Here is a 22,254-nt window from a genome sequence, read left to right as displayed (position 1 = left end):
TAACTGACCCGAGTGCCCCCCTCCCTTCCAGCTGTGTGTCGTAGGATACCCCAGAGTACATGGAGCCCTGGGCCAGTGGTGCTGCAAGGTGTGTGCATGTCCCTTAGGGTCTCTAATCCCCGCTGGAACTGCCTGGACTCCCCCAGCGCGCACCAGGAGACGCACGCGGTCTGGCGGCCTGGATTCCCCCAGCGTGCACCGGGAGACGCACGGGGTCCGGCGGCCTGGACTCCCCCAGCGTGCACCAGGAGACGCACGCGGTCCGGCGGCCTGGACTCCCCCAGCGTGCACCGGGAGACGCACGCGGTCCGGCGGCCTGGACTCCCCCAGCGTGCACCGGGAGACGCACGCGGTCCGGCGGCCTGGATTCCCCCAGCGTGCACCGGGAGACGCACGCGGTCCGGCGGCCTGGACTCCCCCAGCGTGCACCGGGAGACGCACGCGGTCTGGCAGCATGCTGGGTACAAACACACACACACAGCTCAGCCACAGTTGTGTGGCAGAAGACCTGCCGTGTGGGCACACTTTTTTGTAACTGTACGGGGAGTGTCCTAACTGGTTATAAAAACATGTCTGCCCTTGGAGTGGGGACAGGTCTTCCTTCTGAACAGCCCTCTACTGGTCCTGTTACACTAGAAGGAAACTGGGGGCTAAAGCTCAGTCTGAGCATGGAAACCCTGCTGTTGGGAAGAGAGCTGAGTAGTTCAATGCAAATTGAGGGGAGGGTAGGGACAGGATCCAGAGGGACCTAGACAAATTGGAGGATTGGGCCAAAAGAAATCTGATGAGGTTCAAGAAGGACAAGTGCAGAGTCCTGCCCTTAGGACCGAAGAATCCCAGGCACCGCTACAGACTAGGGACCGAATGGCTCGGCAGCAGTTCTGCAGAAAAGGACCTAGGGGTGACAGTGGACGAGAAGCTGGAGATGAGTCAGCAGTGTGCCCTTGTTGCCAAGAAGGCCAATGGCATTTTGGGATGTATAAGTAGGGGCATTGCCAGCAGATCGAGGGAGGGGATCGTCCCCCTCTATTCGACACTGGTGAGGCCTCGTCTGGAGTACTGTGTCCAGTTTTGGGCCCCACATTACAAGAAGGATTTGGAAAGAGTCCAGCGGAGGGCAACGAAAATGATGAGGGGACTGGAACACATGACTTATGAGGAGAGGCTGAGGGAACTGGGATTGTTTAGCCTGCAGAAGAGAAGAATGAGGGGGGATTTGATAGCTGCTTTCAACTACCTGAAAGGGGGTTCCAAAGAGGATGGATCTAGACTGTTCTCAGTGGTAGCAGATGACAGAACGAGGAGTAATGGTCTCAAGTTGCAGTGGGGGAGGTTTAGGTTGGATATTAGGAAAAACTTTTTCTCAGGAGGGTGGTGAAGCACTGGAATGGGTTACCTAGGGAGGTGGTGGAATCTCCTTCCTTAGAGGTTTTTAAGGCCCGGCTTGACAAAGCCCTGGCTGGGATGATTTAGTCGGGGATTGGTCCTGCTTTGAGCAGGGGGTGGGACTAGGTGACCTCCTGAGGCCCTTCCAACCCTGATCTTCTATGTAATTATGGGCAGATAAGAATGTCCAGCCTGCAGAACCCAGGTACCACCCTGGAAAAGTGACAGCAGGCAGTATTACCTCATAATCAGCACTTTCCCAAAGGGGGCGTGTCCCTGCCCTGCAAGAAACCTGGGGTGTAATCTGCTCCCCGTGACATTGCTGTTTCCAGCCTATTGACTGTCATAGGGAAATGTTCTGTAGGGAAAGGAGCAGAGCGCTCCCAGGGGGAGGTGGGTCTCACCATGGATAAAATATCAGCAACATGTACCGTACCTGCGTAGATCTGGGCGCTTCTCCACCCTGTAACCAAACACAGACAGAGGGGTGAGAATGCCCATGAACACAGACACACTGAACAGGAAACAATGTCACACAAGGGCGATACTGGGGGGAAGGGAACTTACTGATCTCAGCCTCCAGTTTGGCTAAAAATAAAACACAGAGAAACAGGTCAGTATCGCATTATGTTGAAGAAGGAAAGCGAGTCAAAAATACTTTAAAGCAGAGAAGTTAAAATCCTTAGAGTGAGCCAGGAGGCTACATCAGCAACCAGAGCCTGGCACCTCCTGGGCAACAAAGGAATCAGCAAGGGGAGAAATACAGTAACCCCGTCCTGGCCAGCTGCAAGAGGTTGTTAGCCCTGTGAAGTCAGCAGAAAGAAGAAAAGTACATCAGGTGAAGTGTTTGTACAAGAGGGTACTCAAATACACTGAAAGGCAGCAAATCTCAAACTATAAGAGGAAACGGTATTTTATATGATGCATAATAAGCCTGTGAAATTCCTCACCCCAAGATAGCACTGAGGCTAAGCAGTAAAACAAAAGGACATTTACATGGCTAAAGAGAAGATGAAGATTTACACTGGGTAGGATTAAAAGCAAAACAGGCAAGCAAAGGAAAAAAAACCCAAATGGACAAAGGATTCAAAAAGGCCCCGGCATTGATATGGAAATGCAAATATCCAGAGTTGTGACCGTTCTCAAAAACACAAGCATTCTCTAAGGGAGAGAAACCTCCTCCTGCTTCAGGGCACAAGGCAAACGCTAACTGATGGGGGTCAGGAAGGAGCTTTCCCCGGGGGCAGGTTAGTCCATCGGGCATTCGGGGGGTTTCCCCTGAAACAGCGAGTGCCGGCCACTGTAAGAAGCAGGATCCCAGACTAGCTTAGCCTGAGTCCGATTTGCTCTGGCAACAATTCATGTGTTCTGAAAAGCTTCCGTTTTAGAGCCTGATTCAGCAAAACCCTTAAGCACATGCTGAATGGGGATGGACTGACTCATGGCTTAAAAAGCAGCATGTGCTTAATTACCCTGCTGAATTGGGGCACTAGTGAAAACACATTTAAAGGCCTGTCTAGATAAAGATCCCCGGCTCCTATGAAAACAAACGATTATTACTGGCTGAGGGAAGTGAAGGCCCACACTCAGGTCAGTGGTGTTTCTGTTGGTCTGTAACGTGATAACTTCTGAAAGTTAAAACACATCCCATCAGTGCCAAGGCTTCAGGGTGTTGTCTAGGCATCAGTGGGCAGAAACCTCCTCATTTTTGGTAAAAATTGGAACACTGGCAAAGCCTGATTTCCACTAAAATCACCATTTGATTCCCTCAGGATCCAGTGTGGGGCAGTGACCTCAGGGTTTAGGGTGAGGGCTTAGGGTGGGCCCTTCATCCCGCTCCAGCCATCCCCGTCCAGCCGGGTATCTTGTCCCCAATCCAGCCAGCCCCCATGCAGCCAGACACCTCACTCCACCACTCCCCTCCTCCCCCAGTCAGAACCCTATTGATTTTGGTGAGAATCAGAAAAATGGAAATGGATCTGCCCGGGGGGTGTGTGTGTGTGAAGGACCTGGCCGCAGTAGGACGGAGGGCTCGCCTGGGTGTACAGCTCAGCCTACCTGAGCAACAAAGCGTGTGCCCCTCTCTATGTTATGGCTGTGCTCAGACCTCACCGGCCAGCCTAGGCCAGTGCAGGGCACTGCACAGCTGCCAGTCCCTGCCCCCAAATGCTCAGTCTAACCAAACAAGACGGGCACAGGGTGGGGAAGGGGCAGAGCATACGAGCGGAGTGACCACAGCGATGGCCGAAACGGCGCATCAGTGCCACCATTTAACAATCGTGCTGGCTACCCGGACAGCAGAGTGAACGCAAACCTGCTCCCTCCCCGGGCTGTGTGGGAGTGATAAATCCCCTGTGAGTGGGGCTTGGGTCTGTTCAGTCCGTGTCCTGACTGCGAGGGACAAGGGGCAGAGCGTCTCTGCACACGGCACACACTAAACTGACTTTCTGTTCATAGGGAGAGTTCTGAATAGCTCCCCTGGAGGTCTATGAAACTTGGTGCAAAGTCTCAGTGAACTCCATTTTTCAAAGTCCCCGCAGTGAACAAAGGGACCTTACCTTTCTCTGCAAGGTGTGCCTCTGAAAGTCAATAAGACAGATGTATTACACAGTAGAAAATTTAACTTCACTTATTGCAAACTCATCGGAATATTTTTTTTTCCAACTGGTAGGAAGTGGAATACACCCAAGAGTGCTCTGCGTAAGGGGACTGTTGGACCCTTACTAAAACGTAATGGGGGTTTTTGGTTGGCCCTCTCCCAGAACCCCCCCCCCCCCGCAAAAAAAGGGGGAAAGTCCAATGAGAAATCGAGATCCTGAGACTAACAGTTCCCAGGGACAATGAGGAAGGGCCGGCGCAACAGGTCAGCCTGGGGAGGGATAGCTCAGTGGTTTGAGCATTGGCCTGCTAAACCAGGGTTGTGAGTTCCATCCTTGAGGGGGCCATTTAGGGATGTTGGGGATCGGTCCCGCTTTGAGCAGGGGGTTGGACTAGATACCTCCTGAGGGCCCTTCCATCCCTGAGATTCTATGACAGGGCGGGCAGGCCAATGAAGGAGTCACCAGGACAGCGGGTCCCATCCTTCCTGGAACTACCTGGGCTAGCGTGGGGCTAAGCTAAGGAGAGGGCAGGAGCCGAAGAATAGCTGGGGAGCAGAGATGTGCTGACCGGAGCCAGAGGGGCTGGAAAAGCAGCCCAGGGAGCTGCATTGGAGCTGGAGCAGTCCAGAGCCGGGTGCAGTGAGCAGCTGGGGAGAACGAGGGGGACCCTGGGCTGTGGGCCCAGCGCAGGAAGATGCCTCCAGCCAAGAGGCCTTGCAGGGCAGGGGTGATGCTGGGAAGAAGGCTGCCACCACCCAGGGGCGGGTGGCCACCGCCAGAGCATGTGTCGACCTGCAGCAAAGCCAGGGCCTGGGCAGGAGGCCTGGGGTGTGTGAAGAACAGACTGTGAACTGCCCTTGCAACCCAGAGATGGCTGGCTGTGATGTCCCCGTGCCACAGAGCGGAGTGACAGGTTTTCCTTTAACCTTTCCCATTTTCCCTTTTTTTTTTTTTATTAGTTGCTGTTTAATAAATTGTATTTGCTTTGAATGGTATGGAATTATCAAGTCAGTGGGTCGGAGAAGTGCCCAGGGCAGAGAGAGCCCCCCGGAGTGGGGACACCCTAGCTCCTGTTCTAAGTGACCACAGCAGGGTTGGGGGTCGAGCCCCCCAGGAATCCCGGGCCCAGCCTTGTTGGGGTTATGAGGACTCTGCCACACAGGAGAGTGGAAGGGGAGTCCTCCAGGGCAGGGAGGCCTCTGGGTAAGGAAGTGGGAGCGAGGACTCAGATCCTTTTCACAGCCCACTTCACCAGGGTCGTGTATAAGGCAGGAAAGTTCCCCACAATAGCAGGACCATTCCCCCTGTCATAAATATAAAGGGAAGGGTAAACACCTTTAAAATCCCTCCTGGCCAGAGGAAAAATCCCCTCACCTGTAAAGGGTTAAGGAGCTAAAGGTAACCTTGCTGGCACCTGACCAAAATGACCAACGAAGAGACAAGGTACTTTTAAAAGCTGGGAGGAGGGAGAAAAACAAAGGGTCTGTTTCTGTCTGTATGCTGCTTTTGCCGGGAACAGAAAAAGGAATGGAGTCTTAGAATTTACTGAGTAATCTAGCTAGGTATGCGTTAGATTATGATTTCTTTAAATGGCTGAGAAAATAGCTGTGCTGAATAGAATGAATATTCCTGTCTGTGTGTCTTTTTTGTAACTTAAGGTTTTGCCTAGAGGGATTCTCTATGTTTTGAATCTGATTACCCTGTAAGGTATCTACCATCCTGAGTTTACAGAGGTGATTCCTTTACTTTTTTTCGTCAATTGAAATTCTTCTTTTAAGAACCTGATTGCTTTTTCATTGTTCTTAAGATCCAAGGGTCTGGGTCTGTGTTCACCTATGCAAATTGGTGAGGATTTTTATCAAACCTTCCCCGGGAAAGGGGGTGTAGGGCTTGGGGAGGATTTTGGGGGGGAAGATGTTTCCAAGCGGGCTCTTTCCCTGTTATATATTTGTTAGACGCTTGATGGTGGCAGCAACAAAGTCCAAGGGCAAAAGGTAAAATAGTTTGTACCTTGGGGAAGTTTTAACCTAAGCAGGTAAAAATAAGCTTAGGGGTTTTTCATGCAGATCCCCACATCTGTACCCTAGAGTTCAGAGTGGGGAAGGAACCTTGACACCCCCGCTTACATAAGCCTAGCTATTCCCACTGCCAGCATGATACTGGGGACTCAATGACTAGTGCAGCTGAAATGCTGAGTAAATGGCTGTTTCCTTTCCCTTTTGGCTGAGTGAAGCAAGGCCCCACATTGAACTCGATGGCATTTCTGTCTGTGATAGAATAACTTTTGAAAAAAACATCCCATCAGATCCAGCATTTCAGGGCATGTTTTAGGAATCAATAGGCAGAATCCTCATGGTTTTGGTAAAAACTGGAAATCTGTAGAAGCCTGATTTCCACTAAAATCACTGTTTGTTTGATTCCCCAAGATACAGGATGAGGCAGTGACCTTAGGGTTAAGGTGAGGGTGAGGTTAGGGTTAGCAGGCCCCTCATCCCCACTCCAGTCAGTCCCCCCCCTCGCTGGACTTCTTGTCTCCTATTTAGCCAGCCTCTACCAGCTGGGCTCCTCACCTCTGTATTCCAGCCAGGCCCCTCATCTCCCCACTCTGGTCTGAACCCTAGTGATTTATTTGGGTGAAAATCAGAAAAGCCTGATTTTAATGGAAATTAGTTTTTCCAGTTTTCTGCTTTTCTCCAAAATCAATGGGATTCTGGCCAGAGTTGGGGGCAGAGGGAGCGGGACCCAGTTGAAGTGGGGGGCCCGAGGAGCCCAGCTGGATACTCCCCTGGGCCTATGTAAGCAATGAAGTCTGCAACCCTCTAGTTAAAGAATTGCCACATAATTGTGCTCCGTGGTTTAAACTCTTAGGGTGAGATTCTGTGCTTGGAACCTGCAGCCCAGGGGCATGTGAGGGCGAAGGTGACTTTAAGTCACCCCACCCACATCCTCCTGATCCTGGGTGCTCTGGATGCCAAAGCAGCCCCCAGTTTAACTCGAGGCATCTCTGCAGGGGAAGATTACACCAGTGTAAGGTAAGGTGGGAATTTAAACCACTCTTGTTTTATGGGTACAATGCACCATGTAAGCGCTCTTATTGGGTATTTTTGTGGCTTAGCGTATGCCTTCAGTTCTGGCAGCCTTTCACTGTGTGGTGTGGCCCTCGCCCCGAATACCCCTCCTGTTCCCAGTCCCATCTCCCATACACCCGTACAATCGGGCTTTCGAGTGGGTTCTCTGCAGTGCTTCCCGCAGTTGGATCCAAGCCTTCTGGAGCCCTTTTACACTGCTCTGGTCTTTTTACTGCACATAAAGGACTGAAGTGGGGGTGAAAATCTCCCCCGCCATGTATTAATAAGTGTGCAGCCTTTCTGGGTATGAAGGTAGCATTCTGCAAGTGACCTGGGTGTAAGCAGTGCCCCAACCCAGGGAGATCTGCAAGCAGCGTTGTTTGCTGCTCACACTCATCACAGTGGGGTTGGGATGCTGACACTAATGAGTGACTTTTCTTATCTTAGTGCTGATCATTTTAGCAGAAGCATCCAGGTCATGTGCTTCCTCTGTCATAGCTGGATGCAAGGGCAGATACTGGGGTGGGGGACAGTGGGGCAATGGCAGATATTGGGGGAGCCAGGGAGGCAGCTACCTGAAATTAAAGGTTGCTGGGGTGAGGAACAGCGAATTCAATTCCCTCACACCTCTATCCAAATATTGAGTAATCTCTCTTCATGCTAAAACGGGAAAGGGAGAGGAAATACATTCCCCCTTCCCTCCCCGCCCCAATACAAAATGCCTCCTGGATACCAAAACAAAGAAACACAGCCCATGGTCACTGAGGGTGAAATCCTGCCCCTTCCCTCTTTACATGGCCACAGAAGGGCCAGAATATGGGAGGGATCCTGCTAAACACTGGACAAGTCTCAGTCACCAGCAATGACCCTGGCCTGGCTGGTCTAGGGCTACTCAGGCCCGAGGCTCAGGGTGCTGTTTCTATCATTTCCATGGGGTTTATTAGGACAATTGGCCCCTTCTCCTTAAGAACCTGTCTGTGTCAGCATGAGCAGCCCTAATCTCACCGCTTGGGCTCCTTCAAACACTAGTAGGTTATTTGTAATGTGTGTTTTGCACTTTCTCCAGATCACACGTGTAGCCCCCTCCCACCCCATCAGACTTGTCTCTGTGCAAATGCCTTCCCCCACAACCCCTACTGAAATGAGGGTTTGCTGATTTCCCACCCATCACCGCTTCCCATTGCTCTGCCATGTCCCCACTGCAGTCCACACAGCCCCACAGCCGCAGCCCGAGCCATCACTTCCCATAGGCCCTCCAGGCCCAGCCATGTCCCTATGAAGATCTTTACACTGAGCCACATTTTTGGGAACCAGTCACATAGAATATCAGGGTTGGAAGGGACCTCAGGAGGTCATCTAGTCCAACCCCCTGCTCAAAGCAGGACCAATCCCCAATTAAATCATCGATATATATAACCTTTAACCCACGGCACTGGTCCCACACACCGACCTTTCTGTCTCTCCAGTTCAGATTCCAGGGTCTCTAGAGGGAGAAAAGGGAAAGAGGTGAGATTTCACCCTGTTGTATTTGAGAATAAGCCTCATGTCAGTTAATGTAACGGAACCAGACACTGACCTTTCTCTCTCCCCAGTTCAGATTGCAGGGTCTCTAGGGGGAGAAAAGAGGGAGAGGTGAGATTTCATTCCATCACACTGATGAAGAAGTTCCTATTACTGTTTAATGCAGCTCTGCTGTAGTTATGAAATAGAGAAACAAGAACACATAGCCAGACACGTGGGTCGTACAGATCTGTCTGTCTGTGGAGGTCCCTGAACTCAGCATCCCTGCTGCCCGAGACCGAACTGCAGTAGTGGATGACTCAACCTGTCCCCTATGCTATGCACTCTTTGGGCCATGGCAGCCATCCCTGCTTATTGAGCCCCAGATCCACTCACATCAGATCTGGCTGTCGTGGGAAGGGAGGAGAGAAGGTCTCTGTTTATCCAGTTCCCTTTCTGCTGCCCTCTGAGCCTATCTCCTGAAAGGCCCTAGCTCCTGACTTTGGAGATGGCGGACCTTTGAGGAGCAGTGGGCACTGTCTGGGATTCTCTGCTTGGTGTCCCCCTCTGCATCCCTGCTTTTGAACCTCTGACCCTCCTTACTGTCCCTGTTTAATTATTGGTTGTCCCACTGATTAGTTGAACCCTAGGTTTAGTGGCTCCTCCCCTTAGGCTGGAGGAGGGGCCTTCTGATAGGGGTGGGCTCACGCTCACCCCTTTCCCACAATTCAATGGGGGGGGGATAGGGGAGGGAAGAGAGCGATGGGAATGGGGCATTGACCTGGGTTGAGTCAGAGGCAGGGTCTGGTTGGCTTCATCGTAGGCCAGCTCCTGACTTTGAGAGGAGTGCCTGCCCCTGGTCTTTATGATACCTAATGCTGGGGAGGAGAGTTAACATGGAAATGAGACTAATATGTATGTATAAGTGAAGAGAACAAAAAGATAAAAATTGTATAACAAAGGGAGGTTAAAGCTGTACTGTCCGGTGCTGGAGGAGACCGATGAGACCATCCTAATGAGCAATTACTTATAAGTAACTGATAACCACGTGGTGAGTGTTTTGCCTTACTAAGCAGATGGGTGGAACAAGTCTTTATTAAGTGACTCTCACTCCAACAGAGACAAGCAGGGTGATGAGTGCAAAGCTCCCTGCAGAGCCTGCTCCGCTCAAGAGGGCCCCTGGGCTTGTCTACACGAGGAAAGTACACTGGGTTGACTTAAACTGGTTTGAGCACTGCTGTAGTGACCCCTGAGTGACTCTCCCATCTCCCTGTGGAAGTAGCTGATTGCATTTAGCTCCAAGTAGGCGAGGAATCGACCTGAACTGAGCTCAGACGCGCTCAGCAAAATATGAGTGAAATGCGGGCGAGCTCATTGAGCGGTTCCTATAAGGGAGAAGGAGCCGACTCAGACCCACCCTAGGTGGTCGGTTGGCAGCTAATTAGCTAACAAGCCTAATAAAGGATTACTAGGGTTCAGCTGAAGGGATCCTAGAGACACAAAGATGCTACCAGAAGAGCTCCCAGGAGAGGGGCTTGGAAGGTGGGCTCCTGGAGAGAGGGGTTCCCCTCAGGGAGAATTAAGAGCTCCTAGTAGTGGCTGAAGCAGGACTGAAGGCTGGAGAGCTGCTCCCGGCTGGGGAAAGTGCCTATAGAGAAGGCAGCTACAGTCTGAACTGAACCCAGCTCTGCGAAGGAGGGTCTGAGGGCTCCTGACTTGAGGAGTTAGAGTGAGAGCCAGTGGCTGGAGCCCAGAGAAGGAAGAGATTTTATTTTCTGGTTTATCTGGACTCGTATCAAGTAGACCCCAGCAGGGCACTTTTGTGTCCCACCTTTTGGGGTGTGTGGAGTAACTTAAGGAGTGCTCAAGAGGGGAAACTGAGGGAGGGTGCTTGCCAGGCCACCCTGAGCCAGCTGAGGGGGCGGGGGGGGGGAGACAAGGGTACCATCTTATGATGAGTCTGTAAAACTGGCGCCCATTTAACAGAACTGCTGCCTATTCCCCATGCAGACAGGGGGGGACCATTGTGATCATCTAGTCTGACCTCCTATATAACATAGGCCGGATAACTGCCCCACAGTAATTCCGACGGCAGCTCTTACAGAAGAACATCCGGTCTTGACTTATAAACTGCCAATTATGGAGAATCCACCACAAACAACCCTTGGTAAATTGTTCGACTACTTTGTTAATAAAGGTGAGATTTCGCCCTGCTCTGTTTGAGATGACCCTACTCTCAGGTAATGTAGTGGGTCCAGACACTTACCCTTCTGTTTCTTCATATCAGTTTGCAGGGTCTCTAGAGAAAAGGGAGAAAAAGAGGTGAGATTTCACCTTGTTGTGTTCACGGTGCAGTTCCCGCTATTCATGTAATTTATGCAAGCGAGGCAGACAGACAAACAGGACACACAGACAGATCTGTCTCGATGTTCCTTCACTCAGCATCCCTACTGCCTGGGCCCCACTGACTATCACTCCTAGGGATTGCTCTGCGTGTCTCCCCAAGGGGCCATCCTCACTGCGTGGGCCCCATCACACTCCTGTCAGATCTGGCTGTTGTGGGAGTGGGGTAGAGAAGGTCTCCGTTTATCCAGTTCCCTGTCTGCTCCCCTCTGTACCCATCCCCTGAATGGCCACCGCTCCCCGCACCTCCTGACTGTGGGGATGGGGGCAGGAAGTGAACAATGGTAATGGGGCATCGATCTGGCTGGATAAGGGATAGGATCTGGTTGGCTCCATCCTAGGCCAGCTCCTGACCTTGTGGCTGGTGCCTGCCCCCTGGCCCTAGTGATACCTGGGAAACCTGCCCTAGCTCAGAGAGGGAGTGGAGGTGCCTTTGTCTAGCTGGCTGCTCATGTCATCTTGAGCCCATAAGGGACATGCAGCAGGAGCTTGGAGGCTGTCTTTCCGAGGTAGTGGCAGGCTTGTGTCATCTGGCCAATATGAAGAAACTTGACACCTGACAATACTTTTTAGTCTTTAAGGTGCCACAAGTCTTTAAGGTGCCACAATTGGTCCTGCTTTGAGCAGGGGGTTGGACTAGATGACCTTCTGGGGTCCCTTCCAACCCTGATATTCTATGATTCTATGACTCAGCTGGGGAGTCCAATATGCCTGCCTACACAACCCCACTAAGGCTGTTACCCACTTTTCTGTGGTGCTAGGTTGTAGGACCCCTATAATCACCCTGGAAGAAAGCTAGTGTAGCTGAGATTACTAGAACATTGTGGTCTTTATTATTTGTCATGCGGTAGCATCCAGAGATGAGGCCCCATTGTGCTGGGCACGTCACAAACAAAGAGACAGAACATGCCGCAGAGAGCTCTCTCTTTCCCCCCACTTCTGAGATGTAATACAATGAAATTCCCAGGCTGAGTTCTGTCTGGATACTCCCTGCAGACTTGCACGTCTCCTCCGATGCCCATGCTGTTAACTGTAGGTCACCCAAGTCCATATGAAGATGGACTTCCTGCTTCAAGGTGCAGCGGAGATTTCTTGACGGTCTATCGAGTCCAAATTACCTTCTGAGCCCCTGGAGGACTAGGAGGAGGACTTCAGCTCTTTCTTTACGCTATTGCCATTGCCTCCAAGAGAATCTTTGCTCTCTGGTTATTCTCTCATTTTGGAAGGACCACGAACCTTCACGCTTCAGAGCCTCAGCATAACTGATGGCAGGTAGAGGGAAGCTTCCCTTGTGGCAAGTTATTCCATAACTGGCCACTGCAGGACTTCTTGCACCTTCCTTTTGAAGCAACTGGTGCTTGCCACAGTCAGAGACAGGACACTGGACTGGATGGACCTGTGGTCTGATTCCATATGGTCATGCCATTGTTTTTTGTCCCAACACCACTGACAGAGCTAATGACATGAATTAAATACTCTGAGACTTTGGCCATGTGGAATCAGAGCAGAGTGCCTTCAGCATGCTGCTTGTACTTACCTTTCCACATCTTTCTCTGATGCCGAGGAAGTGGGCTGTAGCTTATGTGCGAAAAAGTTTGTTAGTCTCTAAGGTGCCACAAGTCCTCCGGTTCTCTTTCCACAAGGGGCATACAGAGGTGTTCTGGGAATGATGCCTAATTTTGCATTGGACCCAGAGTGTGGTTCCATGTCATCAGAAAGAATTTCTGGAGGCACATTTTCAGAAATCCCACTCGGGATGACACTGATGCATGCACCAGCAATCCTCGCAGCTGGAGATAAATGGCTGTGGATGGCAACCGCCCTGTAATGGCTGATGCAAATCTTTCCCCTAGCACACTGCATTCTCCCTTCTTCTTACTTTACCTTTTGCTCTGTGTTGTGTCCAGATGCAATAGATGGCCAGGGCAATGAGAAGAGCCAGGATCACCCCCAGAGCCACCACCCAGGGAGAGACCCGCGGAAAAAAGAGATCTGCAAGAGATAAGATTGATTTAGGAACAAACGCATGTAGAATGAAGACAGGACATTGAGAAAATGGTGACACTGTGACTGGTTAAAAGAATCTCACAGGGAAATACAACCTGAAATGTGACTCCTTTGAGTTTCATTATTAAGCCAATGAAATTCCAAGTGCTAATCTGGTTACTAAATATGGTTAATTAACGAGAATGGGGATATTAGTGGCAGGGAGGGGGCACGGCAGAGCTCCATTACACCCATCTGCCACTGGCGTAACTTAGAGCAGCCCCTAGGCTTCTCTAACGGATGTCAGGGCTGCAGTCAGTGCGGACCGGCCCTCGAGATCAGAATGCTGTAACCAGTTACTGATTCTCCAGACTCTCCGGTGCTCAGGGAAGCTCAACCACACAGGGATTTTAATAACAAACAAAGCCTGAGTCTCAGGGTGGGTTTACATTGCAGTGTAGACATACTCGGTGCGTTCCTTGCTCACTGGGGGCAGGGGTTTCCTACAGAATCTAGAACCACGAGGGGGTGATTCATACAATATTCCCCAACAGTGGCTATGCAAATTCCCCAGTCCTTGAAGCTTGACCTTCTGGGGAATAGGGGGAGGGACTGGTTTTACCTGTTTCCAGGAGGTTGGGGGACAAAGTGAGACTTTCAGAATAAAAGGCAGTTAAAACAGACTCAAGGGACAGGGCTTTCTTCCTGGGTGAGCAAATGGACAGGTGCTGGAGCCTGACTAGACCTGCCGGGGGAATCACAGAGCGGTGCAAAGGGGACTGCAAGTCCAAGCCCCCAGTCCGGAGGGAGAGAGATGCAGGTATCTGCCTAAAAGAGATGACAACTGGGAGCTGGAAAGCTTAACTGGGTGCCCTCAAGGAAGACCAGGAAGGGAGTCAAAGGTGACTCTGTGAAACTGATACACTGGGCATGCCATAGGGTAGCCAGGAAGGGCTGCAGCTGGTTTTCTAAAACGTTAAGATGGATTTAGATAACATTTTGTATTTACACATTATGGGCTTGATTGTTTATGCCTAGCAAATCTCCCAACGATTTCGTTGTACAATGAATGCAGGAGCAGGCTCATGAAAGGAACCAAAAAACAACCTATGTGCCCAGGGGAGGCCCGGGTTATGCTGGCTGTGGACTTCTGCATTTCCTGACTTTTGTGCAATTCAATACAAGTTACAGTTTGATCCCTCAGTTCTAACTCTTTAAGGCAATGGGAGTTTTGCCAGAGTCTGAAGTCCAGTAGGGGATCCACAGTGCAGCCCTTACACTGTTGGGATATTTTCAGATGCAGTCTAAGCAGCAATGCTGAGATCCTGACCAGGGCCCTTTTACACTGTTCAGGGAAAATGACTTTAGTGGCTAGCTTTTTTCAAAAATGCTCAACACCCAGCAACTCCCGTTGGGAACAAAGGAGAATTCCCCCTCCAGCCCCACGGAGAAGAAAGGAGATTGCTGGCTGCTGACTTTTTCTGGCCAATGGAGTTCAAGCCCACAAGGGGCTAAACACCCTCAGCTACTATTGAAGTCAAGGGTTTGTCTACACTAGAGTTTTTTACCTGGAGTAAACTGTCAGTTAACTCGAGGTAGCTTTTACACGTCAGTCTAGATTGTCCACAGACGTTATACAGAACTATTTTTTAGTCACCAGATACATCCAAAGAGAGTTGAGGATGCTCAAGATGGATGAAGTGGGCTGTAGCTCACGAAAGCTCATGCTCAAATAAATTGGTTAGTCTCTAAGGTGCCACAAGTCCTCCTCTTCTTTTTACTAATAGGAGACACTCTAGTAAGTACTCCACACTAACATCTGCAGTGTCTCAGTCTATCCATGTGCGGCATGGACGGGCACTGACCTGCTATGTAAATTGTTGCCTCTCTTTCCTGGTTGACACGCGGGTTCCTGACACAGCAGGACACTTTCTGGTTGGACTCTTCTGTTAGAACAATGGCAATCTCTGTTTGAAACAGGCCATTGGCCTCTTGGGATATTTTTTCAGAGGCTGATGGTAAGAGCTGCCCATGGAGATCTTTCCACTGAGCCTCGGGCTGTGGGTACCATCCGGATGATCGACACACAACCTTGATCCCTCCATCCTGATGTCCCTCTACAGAGATGTCCGGGCCAGAGCCCAAACCTGGAGGGGAATGCAGTGAACTGATGTTAATTCTACAATACCGTGTTATGAGCCAAATGTTTCATGACAGTATCTTCAAGAAATTGTCTATTAAACTAATAACTGAATGTGAGTCCATGAGTGTGATAGGCCAGTTAAGCAGTGAACCCTTACCGGAGTTGGGGACAGCCTGGGAGAACACCCCTTTGGGAATCGGGGGAGGACATGGATTCTTGTAAACTAGGAAAGTCTGGGACACCTGGAAGATGTAACCGCACTGACCAAGGTAAGGAGGAGATGATGTCTGGCAGGGGTGGCCAACCTGGGGCTCCGGAGCCCCGTGCGGCTCTTCAGAAGTTAACGCGCGGCTTCTTGTCTAGGCACCGACTCCAGGGCTGGAGTGACAGGTGCCAACTTTCCAATGTGCCGGGGGGTGGCTCACTGCTCAACCCCTGGCTCTGCCACAGGCCTTGCCCCCACTCCGCCCCTTCCCGCCCCCACCCCTGAGCCTGCTGTGCCCTCGCTCCTCCTTCCTTCCCCCCAGAGCCTCTTGCACACCATGAAACAGCACGAAACAGCTGATCGGGAGGTGCGGGGAGGCGCTCATCTGCTGGTGGGTGGGAGGCACTGGGAGCGACGGGCGTGGGGGGAGCTGATGGGGGGCTGCTGACATATTACTGTGGCTCTTTGGCAAGGTACATTGGTAAATTCTGGCTCCTTCTCAGGCTCAAGTTGGCCACCCCAATGTATGGTATTGTTCTATCCACTCTCAAGGCTTGATCCAGAGCCCCTTGAAGACAGCGTAAAGCCTCACATTGACGCTCTGGGCTTTGGATTAGGCCTAGAAGAGCTCTGTAGTGTCAGGCTAGATTGGTTATAGAGACCATTTCTTTTTGTTTTAATATGATCGACGCTCTCCAGTCTCAATAAATCTTGCGTTAATGAGAGTGTTTGAGTCTCAGGGCTAGACGACTCACAAACTGGTACCAGCAAAACCCAACCAATTTCAACTCACATCTTTGGTTCTTTCAGTGCAAGTCAGCGTGTAACGCTCTTCTTTTGGATGAGGAGTGTCTAATTTTTATTTAATTTAAATCAGTTGTGAAACGGGACACTGCTAATCTGAAAAGACGCACACGTAGACTTGCACTGAAATCACAAAGGTGTTAATTCACACACTTTGTATCTTGTTTAGGCTGAGTGCATCGCATGCATGAGGGGCTCCTTGCATACCTCCATACCCCCCACAAGTCACTGTCCCATCCCCCTCTATTTCAGGGACTCCCTGCAACTCCCCCCAATCCCCCACATACCAGGGGTTCTGGGTGCACACTCCCATTCCCACTTCCACCCACGCTGTCCCTTTACTGTCCTATTTCCATGTCCTCCACACTGGGTCCTCATCCTTCCCATCATGCCATGGTTTCTGGGTGTCTCTTCTCCCCCATAGATTGGAAGGGTAGGGTGGATGGTTGGCTCCCTCTCCCCCATCTGGAGCAGGTGTTGAGGAGGCAGGACATTGGGAAGGAGGAAAGGAAGTCTCCACCTCTCTACTCTCCCTCTGGCTGCCCCTGCTGGCTGAGTATCCACCCCACGGAGGGAGAACAATTATTTCTCTTCTATCACTGGAGGTGTCAACATGATAAACTCTGTTGGCAGGGTGAGCAGGGCAGTTATGCTTCAAGGTGTTAATGGGTGCCATCAACAGATAGCAGCTCCATATGTCCCCCATTTTTGTTTTCTGATTGTCCCCAAGATCAACAGAATTCTAGCCTTTGATGCCAAGAAAATTCCCTAAAATTTTGGAATTGATCAGAGGTGGCATTCAGAAGTTATTGTGTTACAGACAGACCGATGGACGGAGAAACCCTATGTTCTGGAGTGTAAAGCCTGCACAAGCTCAGCCAGTTTTAATTACGATAGAGATTAGAGGCCCAAACTGAGATCATGATGCCAGCGTGCTGGGCACTGCTCACAGACGAGAAACCGAGGCAGAGAGATTTTCCCACGGTCACAAAACAGTTCAGTTGCAAAGCCAGGAACAGTGCCCAGGGCTCCTGACTCCCAGTCCATTTGGCCCCACTGTCCCTTATTGATTGCTGTTTTATCATATGTGCATATCCTTCATTTTCTCTAAGGACCATGGATAAACTGCTACATAACCCAGGGGACTGATAGTTTGAGCAGGAGTAAGAACCCACCTAATGGACATGCATGAAAGCTGAACTCTTCCATAACCTTCACTTGCAAAGCAAAGTTTAGAAGCATTCTCAGAGTACAGAGCATTTCAGCAAGCCCTTCAATGTGTCTGAAGTAAAAACAGCTCTGAAACAAGTTACTAACCTTCCACCTGCAGGAGCACGGAGGCTTCGTGGAAAAAGGTAAGTGACTGAAATAAACAAGTGTACTGTCCCTCGTCAGAAGGTCGGATATCGTATATTCTCAGGGAAACACCTCCATTGGTGAGGTCATCTTTCAGCAGCTCTGTCCTTCCCTGATATTCCAACATCTGATTTCCGTACCAGTCCTGCCCATCATGGTACAGGTGTGCAACTGCAGAGTGCTGGGATCGGAACCATCTCACCTCCATGCTCTGAGCGTTCATCCTGGGGGAGAGGTGGCAGGGCAGGGCGGCCTCCCCACCGACAGATGCGGTGATTGGATGATCAGGTCCAGTCACGGTGAACTGTGCTGTGAAATGTGTAAATTAAATCAAAGAGGGGTTGAGGGGTGCGTTAATTCAGCAGTAAGACACACAGTAAGAGAGAGTATCTTGTATTAGAACGCATGACATGTACCCATGCAGTGCCCTCCACATGTGGATGAGGACAGGGTTCGTATGTGAATGTCATGCATTACTTGTATTAGCTCTGAATATGGCTCCACGCTTCTCATGGACACCCCGGGGACAACGGCATGGGGGGCCTGATTCTCTGATACTCCGGCCCAGGGACCGCCCCAGCTGCTGTAGGGAGGGCGTAAGGGCTTACAAAGCGTGAAGATATGCAAACAGATCGTCACTACGTAGGTGGTCACTCGAAAGGTAAAACCTTAGAGATGATGGAGAGGGAGGACAAGGGCAGGAGGCAGAGAACCGGTCCTTGTGGGGGGTCTCCGTGCACCCACCTGACACCAGCCTGTGAACCTGCAGAACGAGGCAGAGAGCGACGTAGCCAGGCAGAGCGGAGCTCGCTGTGGAGCCGGGGGAGAACGAGGGACTCTTCCCCGTCATCGTAGCTGGGTCTGGGGACCAGGAGAAATAACAAACCGGACGGTGAGTGAGTGTGATGCTGCGACAGTGGGGCAGGGGGGAGGAGGTAACCTTTTGGTGTTTGGTAACACCAAAAGGGAAGGGATTTCCTCCGCAGTCCTTGTCTGCCCCGGTTCCGAGCAGGGTTAGAGGTTGCTGTGGCTAAAACCCCAGAGCGGCTGTTTGGTTGCAAGAAACTCTCCAGGGCAGGGATGGTCTCTCACTATTGGTGTGTCCAGGGCCCAGCACCATGGGGCCCCCATCTCGGCTGGGGCATGTAGGTGTTACCATACTCCCAGTGAATGGATAAATAAGAATGGCGATATTAAGGAAAACAAGCTGGTGCAGGTAAAGCCCTTGAGTGTGGTAGGCTTAGGCCACTTATTGTTTTGGGGAAAGCAGCTCCATCTTCCTGTAACATCTGTCCCAGGTGAGGCTTCTCTGGGGATCTTGCTACCTCGGGGCAGGGGTGGGGGGGCATCACAGCATTGCTTGCTGGGCTGCCCTTCGTCTTTCTGAACAAGCTCCTTCTCTGCTTCCTGGCCACACACATCAATGTAACATCATCTAGAGCAGGGGCTGGCAACCTTTGCGGCCTGTCAGGGTAATCCGCTGGCGGGCCGTGAGACAGTTTGTTTACATTGACCATCCGCAGGCACGGCCGTCCGCAGTTCCCAGGGGCTGCGGTTTACCGTTTCTGGCCAATGGGAGCTGTGGGAAGTGGCGGCCAGCACATCAGGGGTCAGACAGTTCCTTGGTGTACGTGGTTTGCCATCAGTTATTCATAGTTATATGAAAGGCAAAGACCTTTGGGCGTTTCTCAGACTCACAATATGTTTGAGTTACAAACATACAGCAAAATCTCATAACTCCCTACACAGCGTTGATACACACGTTATAACAAAATAATAATATGCAGCAGATTACAACTTACCTTACAAGGTATTCTTTGTACAAGATTTATCACAATTTTGTAAAAGTGGTGACAATATGAGAGTGGATGGTCACCTTCCCCTGTAGACAGCACCCCAGCACCAAAGCTTGAGTTGAGGACAACAAGAGCTGGACAATTCGCCACTTCCCTGGGTAGTTTGTTACAACGATTAATCACCCTCACTGGTAAAATTTTATGCTTTATTTCTAATTTCCCATGGACATGAAATCAGACTAAGTTTTTGAAACATAGAAACACTTGGACTGTCTGGGCTTGAATCAACCTAGATCAATGGGAAGCTTCAGGGCCTGAACGTCAACTCCTAGAGCAAGTTTCTTCCCCTCATCTCTCTGCAGTGAAGTGGAACAAAAGCATGGAGCTGGAGAGCAAGGAGGAAGGTGTCAGTTGTCTTTGTTAAAGAACTGGGCTCACAGGGACACAGGAACTCGCTTGGGACAAAGACAAAAAAGGGACAGGGAGACAGTGAGCAAAGCTGGACTCTCTGGCAGCTTGGCTTGGCAGAGCCCAGCTCTTGCCAAGCTGAACCCTCACATAGACTGTAACGCCAGAAGGGGCCATCATGATCATCTAGTCTGACCTGCTGGACATCCTCACTCACCCACTCCTGTAATAGACCCCTAACCTCCTGCTGAGTAACTGAAGTCCTCAAATCATGGTGCACAGGGTACGACTGGACCCAGTACAGGGAAGCAGAGCACTTAGGATGGATGTACATGGAGACGGAGGGGGATGGATGGAGGGAGCATGGCCAGCCTCTTTGAGGAGGATGGGGATGGAGGAGGTGTGGCCGGCTTCTTTGACAGTGATGAGGGACATGACTGTCCCCTTTCGGGGTACTGGAAAGGAGAGACCAAGTGGGCAGGGCCAGGAGAGGCCATGGTGAAATGAGTGTGTCGACACACACGTCAGCATCACACATGACACTTTGGGGATGAATGCCCACAGAATCAGCGGCCATGTGTGGGGTAGGAGAATAGATGAAGTGATGTAAGGGAAGCAGCCAGGGGGGCTGTCTGCATTGCCCTGGGTTGTGCATTGTCCAGGGATGGGGTCAGTGAATGAAGGCCATCAGTGTGCATGGTGGAGAGGGGAGGAGGGAACAGGGCTGGTGGGCGAGTCACTCACTGAGCACCTGCAAAAGCTACCCTCTCCCCGCCAGAAACACCCTGAGGGCAGTAGCAGCCTCACCTACCCTCCCATGGGGTCAGCTTCCTCCCGTCTGGGATGCAAAAGGCATCATGGGCACAGACAGGTGCAATTTACACTCAGAGGGGGAGATTTTCATAAACACAGGGGAGTTAGGATCAACAGGGCTTGTGCTCCTGAATCCCTTAGGAGCTTTAGAAAATCTCCCCCTCCCTGCATGAGTTGCACCGACTCTGGCCTCACGTGTTTGCCTTCCATCTTTCACTCTCTCACTCTGGAGCTTCACAGGAGTGAGTTCTGGATGAAAACACCCGCACGCTTGCAAGAACGCCCAAAGGGAAAATTACTCCTGGCTATCGGTTCCTACGGCTGTCAGTAAATAAAGCAGATTGGCAAACGAATCTGAACCTGGCAGTGGAGAAGTGACTGGACAGGTCTTCTGAATCTGTGTGGGTATTTCTACAGCCATAGCTGATTTCCCGGTAGGAACGTTACTCTTTGTCCTCCAAATCCTTGGAGTGGCCCCAGGGGTGGCAAGTTTGTATAGTTTTTGGTGGTGCCCAGAACAGGTCCAAGTCTCCCCCACACACCCACACCCACACCTGCCTTGTAAGCACATATATATATATATATATATATATATTTAAAATAATGTAAAAATGTGAGGGCTCTGGGGTGGGGCTGGTAATGAGGGGTTCATGATGCAGGAGGGGGCTCAGGGCTGGGGCAGAAGGTTGGAGTGTGTGGGGGGGCAAGGGCTCTGGCTGGGGCTCAGGGCTGGGGCAGAGGGTTCGGGTGTGGGGGGGGTGAGGGCTCTGGGGTGTGGCGAGGCCGGGGATGAGGAGTTTGGGGTGCAGGCAGGCTGCCTCTGGCTGGATCCAGAGAGGAGGACTCCCTGTAGGAATGAGCTACTGCTATCAGTTATCAATACGTAGTAGATCGTAAGAACCTGCTATCTGCTGTAGCAAATGCCCACAGGTAGCAGATTTCCCCCTGTACTCATGGCAGGACAAAGTATTATCTAGACCTTTCCTCCTGACACGTGTGTGTCCAGCTCGCTCTTAAAAATCTCCACTGATGGAGATTCTCTTCCCAAAGCAATTTATTCCAGTGCTTCACCACCCTGACGGTTAGGAAGTTTTTCCTGTTGTCCAACCTAAACCACCCTTGCTGCAATGTAAGCCAATTGCTTCTTGTCCTATCCTCAGAGGTTAAGGAGAACAATTTTTCTCCCTCCTCCTTGTAACCACCTTTTATGTCCTTGAAAACTGTTATCATGTTTCAGGCTTCCCTCACAGGTCGTGTTTTCTAGACCTTTAATCATTTTTGTTGCTCTTCTCTGGACTTTCTCCAAGTTGTCCACATCTTTCCTGAAATGTGGCGCCCAGAAGTGGACACAATATTTTAGTTGAGGCCTAATCAGCATGGAGTAGAGCAGATTAATTATTTCTCGCGTCTTGCTTACAATACTCCTGCTAATACATCCCAGAATGATGTTTCCTTTTTTTGCAACAGTGTTATACTGTTGACTCATATTTAGCTTGTGATCCACTGTGACCCCCAGATCCCTTTCCACAGTACTCCTTCCTATGCAGTCATTTCCCATTTTCATAGAATCATAGAATATCAGTGTTGGAAGGGACCTCAGGAGGTATCTAGTCCAACCCCCTGCTAAAAGCAGGACCAATCCTCGACTAATCATCCCAGCCAGGGCTTTGTCAAGCCTCACCTTAAAAACTTCTAGGGAAGGAGATTCCACCACCTCCCTAGACAACGCATTCCAGTGTTTCACCACCCTCATAGTGAAAAGTTTTTCCTAATATCCAACCTAAAC

The 22,254-nt window shown here is 50.8% G+C and overlaps 2 protein-coding genes across 5 annotated transcripts in view; one reads left to right on the top strand and one right to left on the bottom strand.

The window, feature by feature from the left end:
• LOC142070329 (E3 ubiquitin-protein ligase TRIM7-like) overlaps window positions 1–15,197 on the top strand; it is a 31,691-nt gene extending 16,494 nt beyond the window's left edge. Inside the window, exon 6 of one of the 4 annotated variants that reach the window (XM_075124024.1) lies at window positions 14,953–15,197. In XM_075124024.1, the coding sequence (XP_074980125.1) occupies window positions 14,953–14,993 (41 nt within the window). In that variant the 3' untranslated portion in view covers window positions 14,994–15,197. Of the gene's footprint in view, window positions 1–31; window positions 5,795–6,854; window positions 8,364–12,864; window positions 12,920–14,952 lie in introns of those variants that run through there. The other 3 variants (XM_075124022.1, XM_075124025.1, XM_075124018.1) reach the window with 3 other exon arrangements.
• LOC125628518 (butyrophilin subfamily 1 member A1-like) overlaps window positions 1–22,254 on the bottom strand; it is a 41,269-nt gene that overhangs the window by 7,004 nt on the left and 12,011 nt on the right. Inside the window, exons 2-10 of the mRNA XM_075124038.1 lie at window positions 18,196–18,312; window positions 17,413–17,760; window positions 14,809–15,090; window positions 12,842–12,949; window positions 8,631–8,663; window positions 8,505–8,537; window positions 3,945–3,965; window positions 1,954–1,974; window positions 1,823–1,849 (exon numbers count right to left, since the gene is read on the bottom strand). Coding sequence (XP_074980139.1) covers window positions 1,823–1,849; window positions 1,954–1,974; window positions 3,945–3,965; window positions 8,505–8,537; window positions 8,631–8,663; window positions 12,842–12,949; window positions 14,809–15,090; window positions 17,413–17,760; window positions 18,196–18,301 — 979 coding nt within the window. The 5' untranslated portion in view covers window positions 18,302–18,312. The remainder of the gene's footprint in view (window positions 1–1,822; window positions 1,850–1,953; window positions 1,975–3,944; window positions 3,966–8,504; window positions 8,538–8,630; window positions 8,664–12,841; window positions 12,950–14,808; window positions 15,091–17,412; window positions 17,761–18,195; window positions 18,313–22,254) is intronic.

This window comes from Caretta caretta, chromosome 28, assembly GCF_965140235.1.
Source record: "Caretta caretta isolate rCarCar2 chromosome 28, rCarCar1.hap1, whole genome shotgun sequence".
Lineage (NCBI taxonomy): Eukaryota > Metazoa > Chordata > Testudines > Cheloniidae > Caretta > Caretta caretta.
Note: the sequence above shows the minus strand (reverse complement) of the source record. Positions and strands in the feature narration are given on the sequence as shown.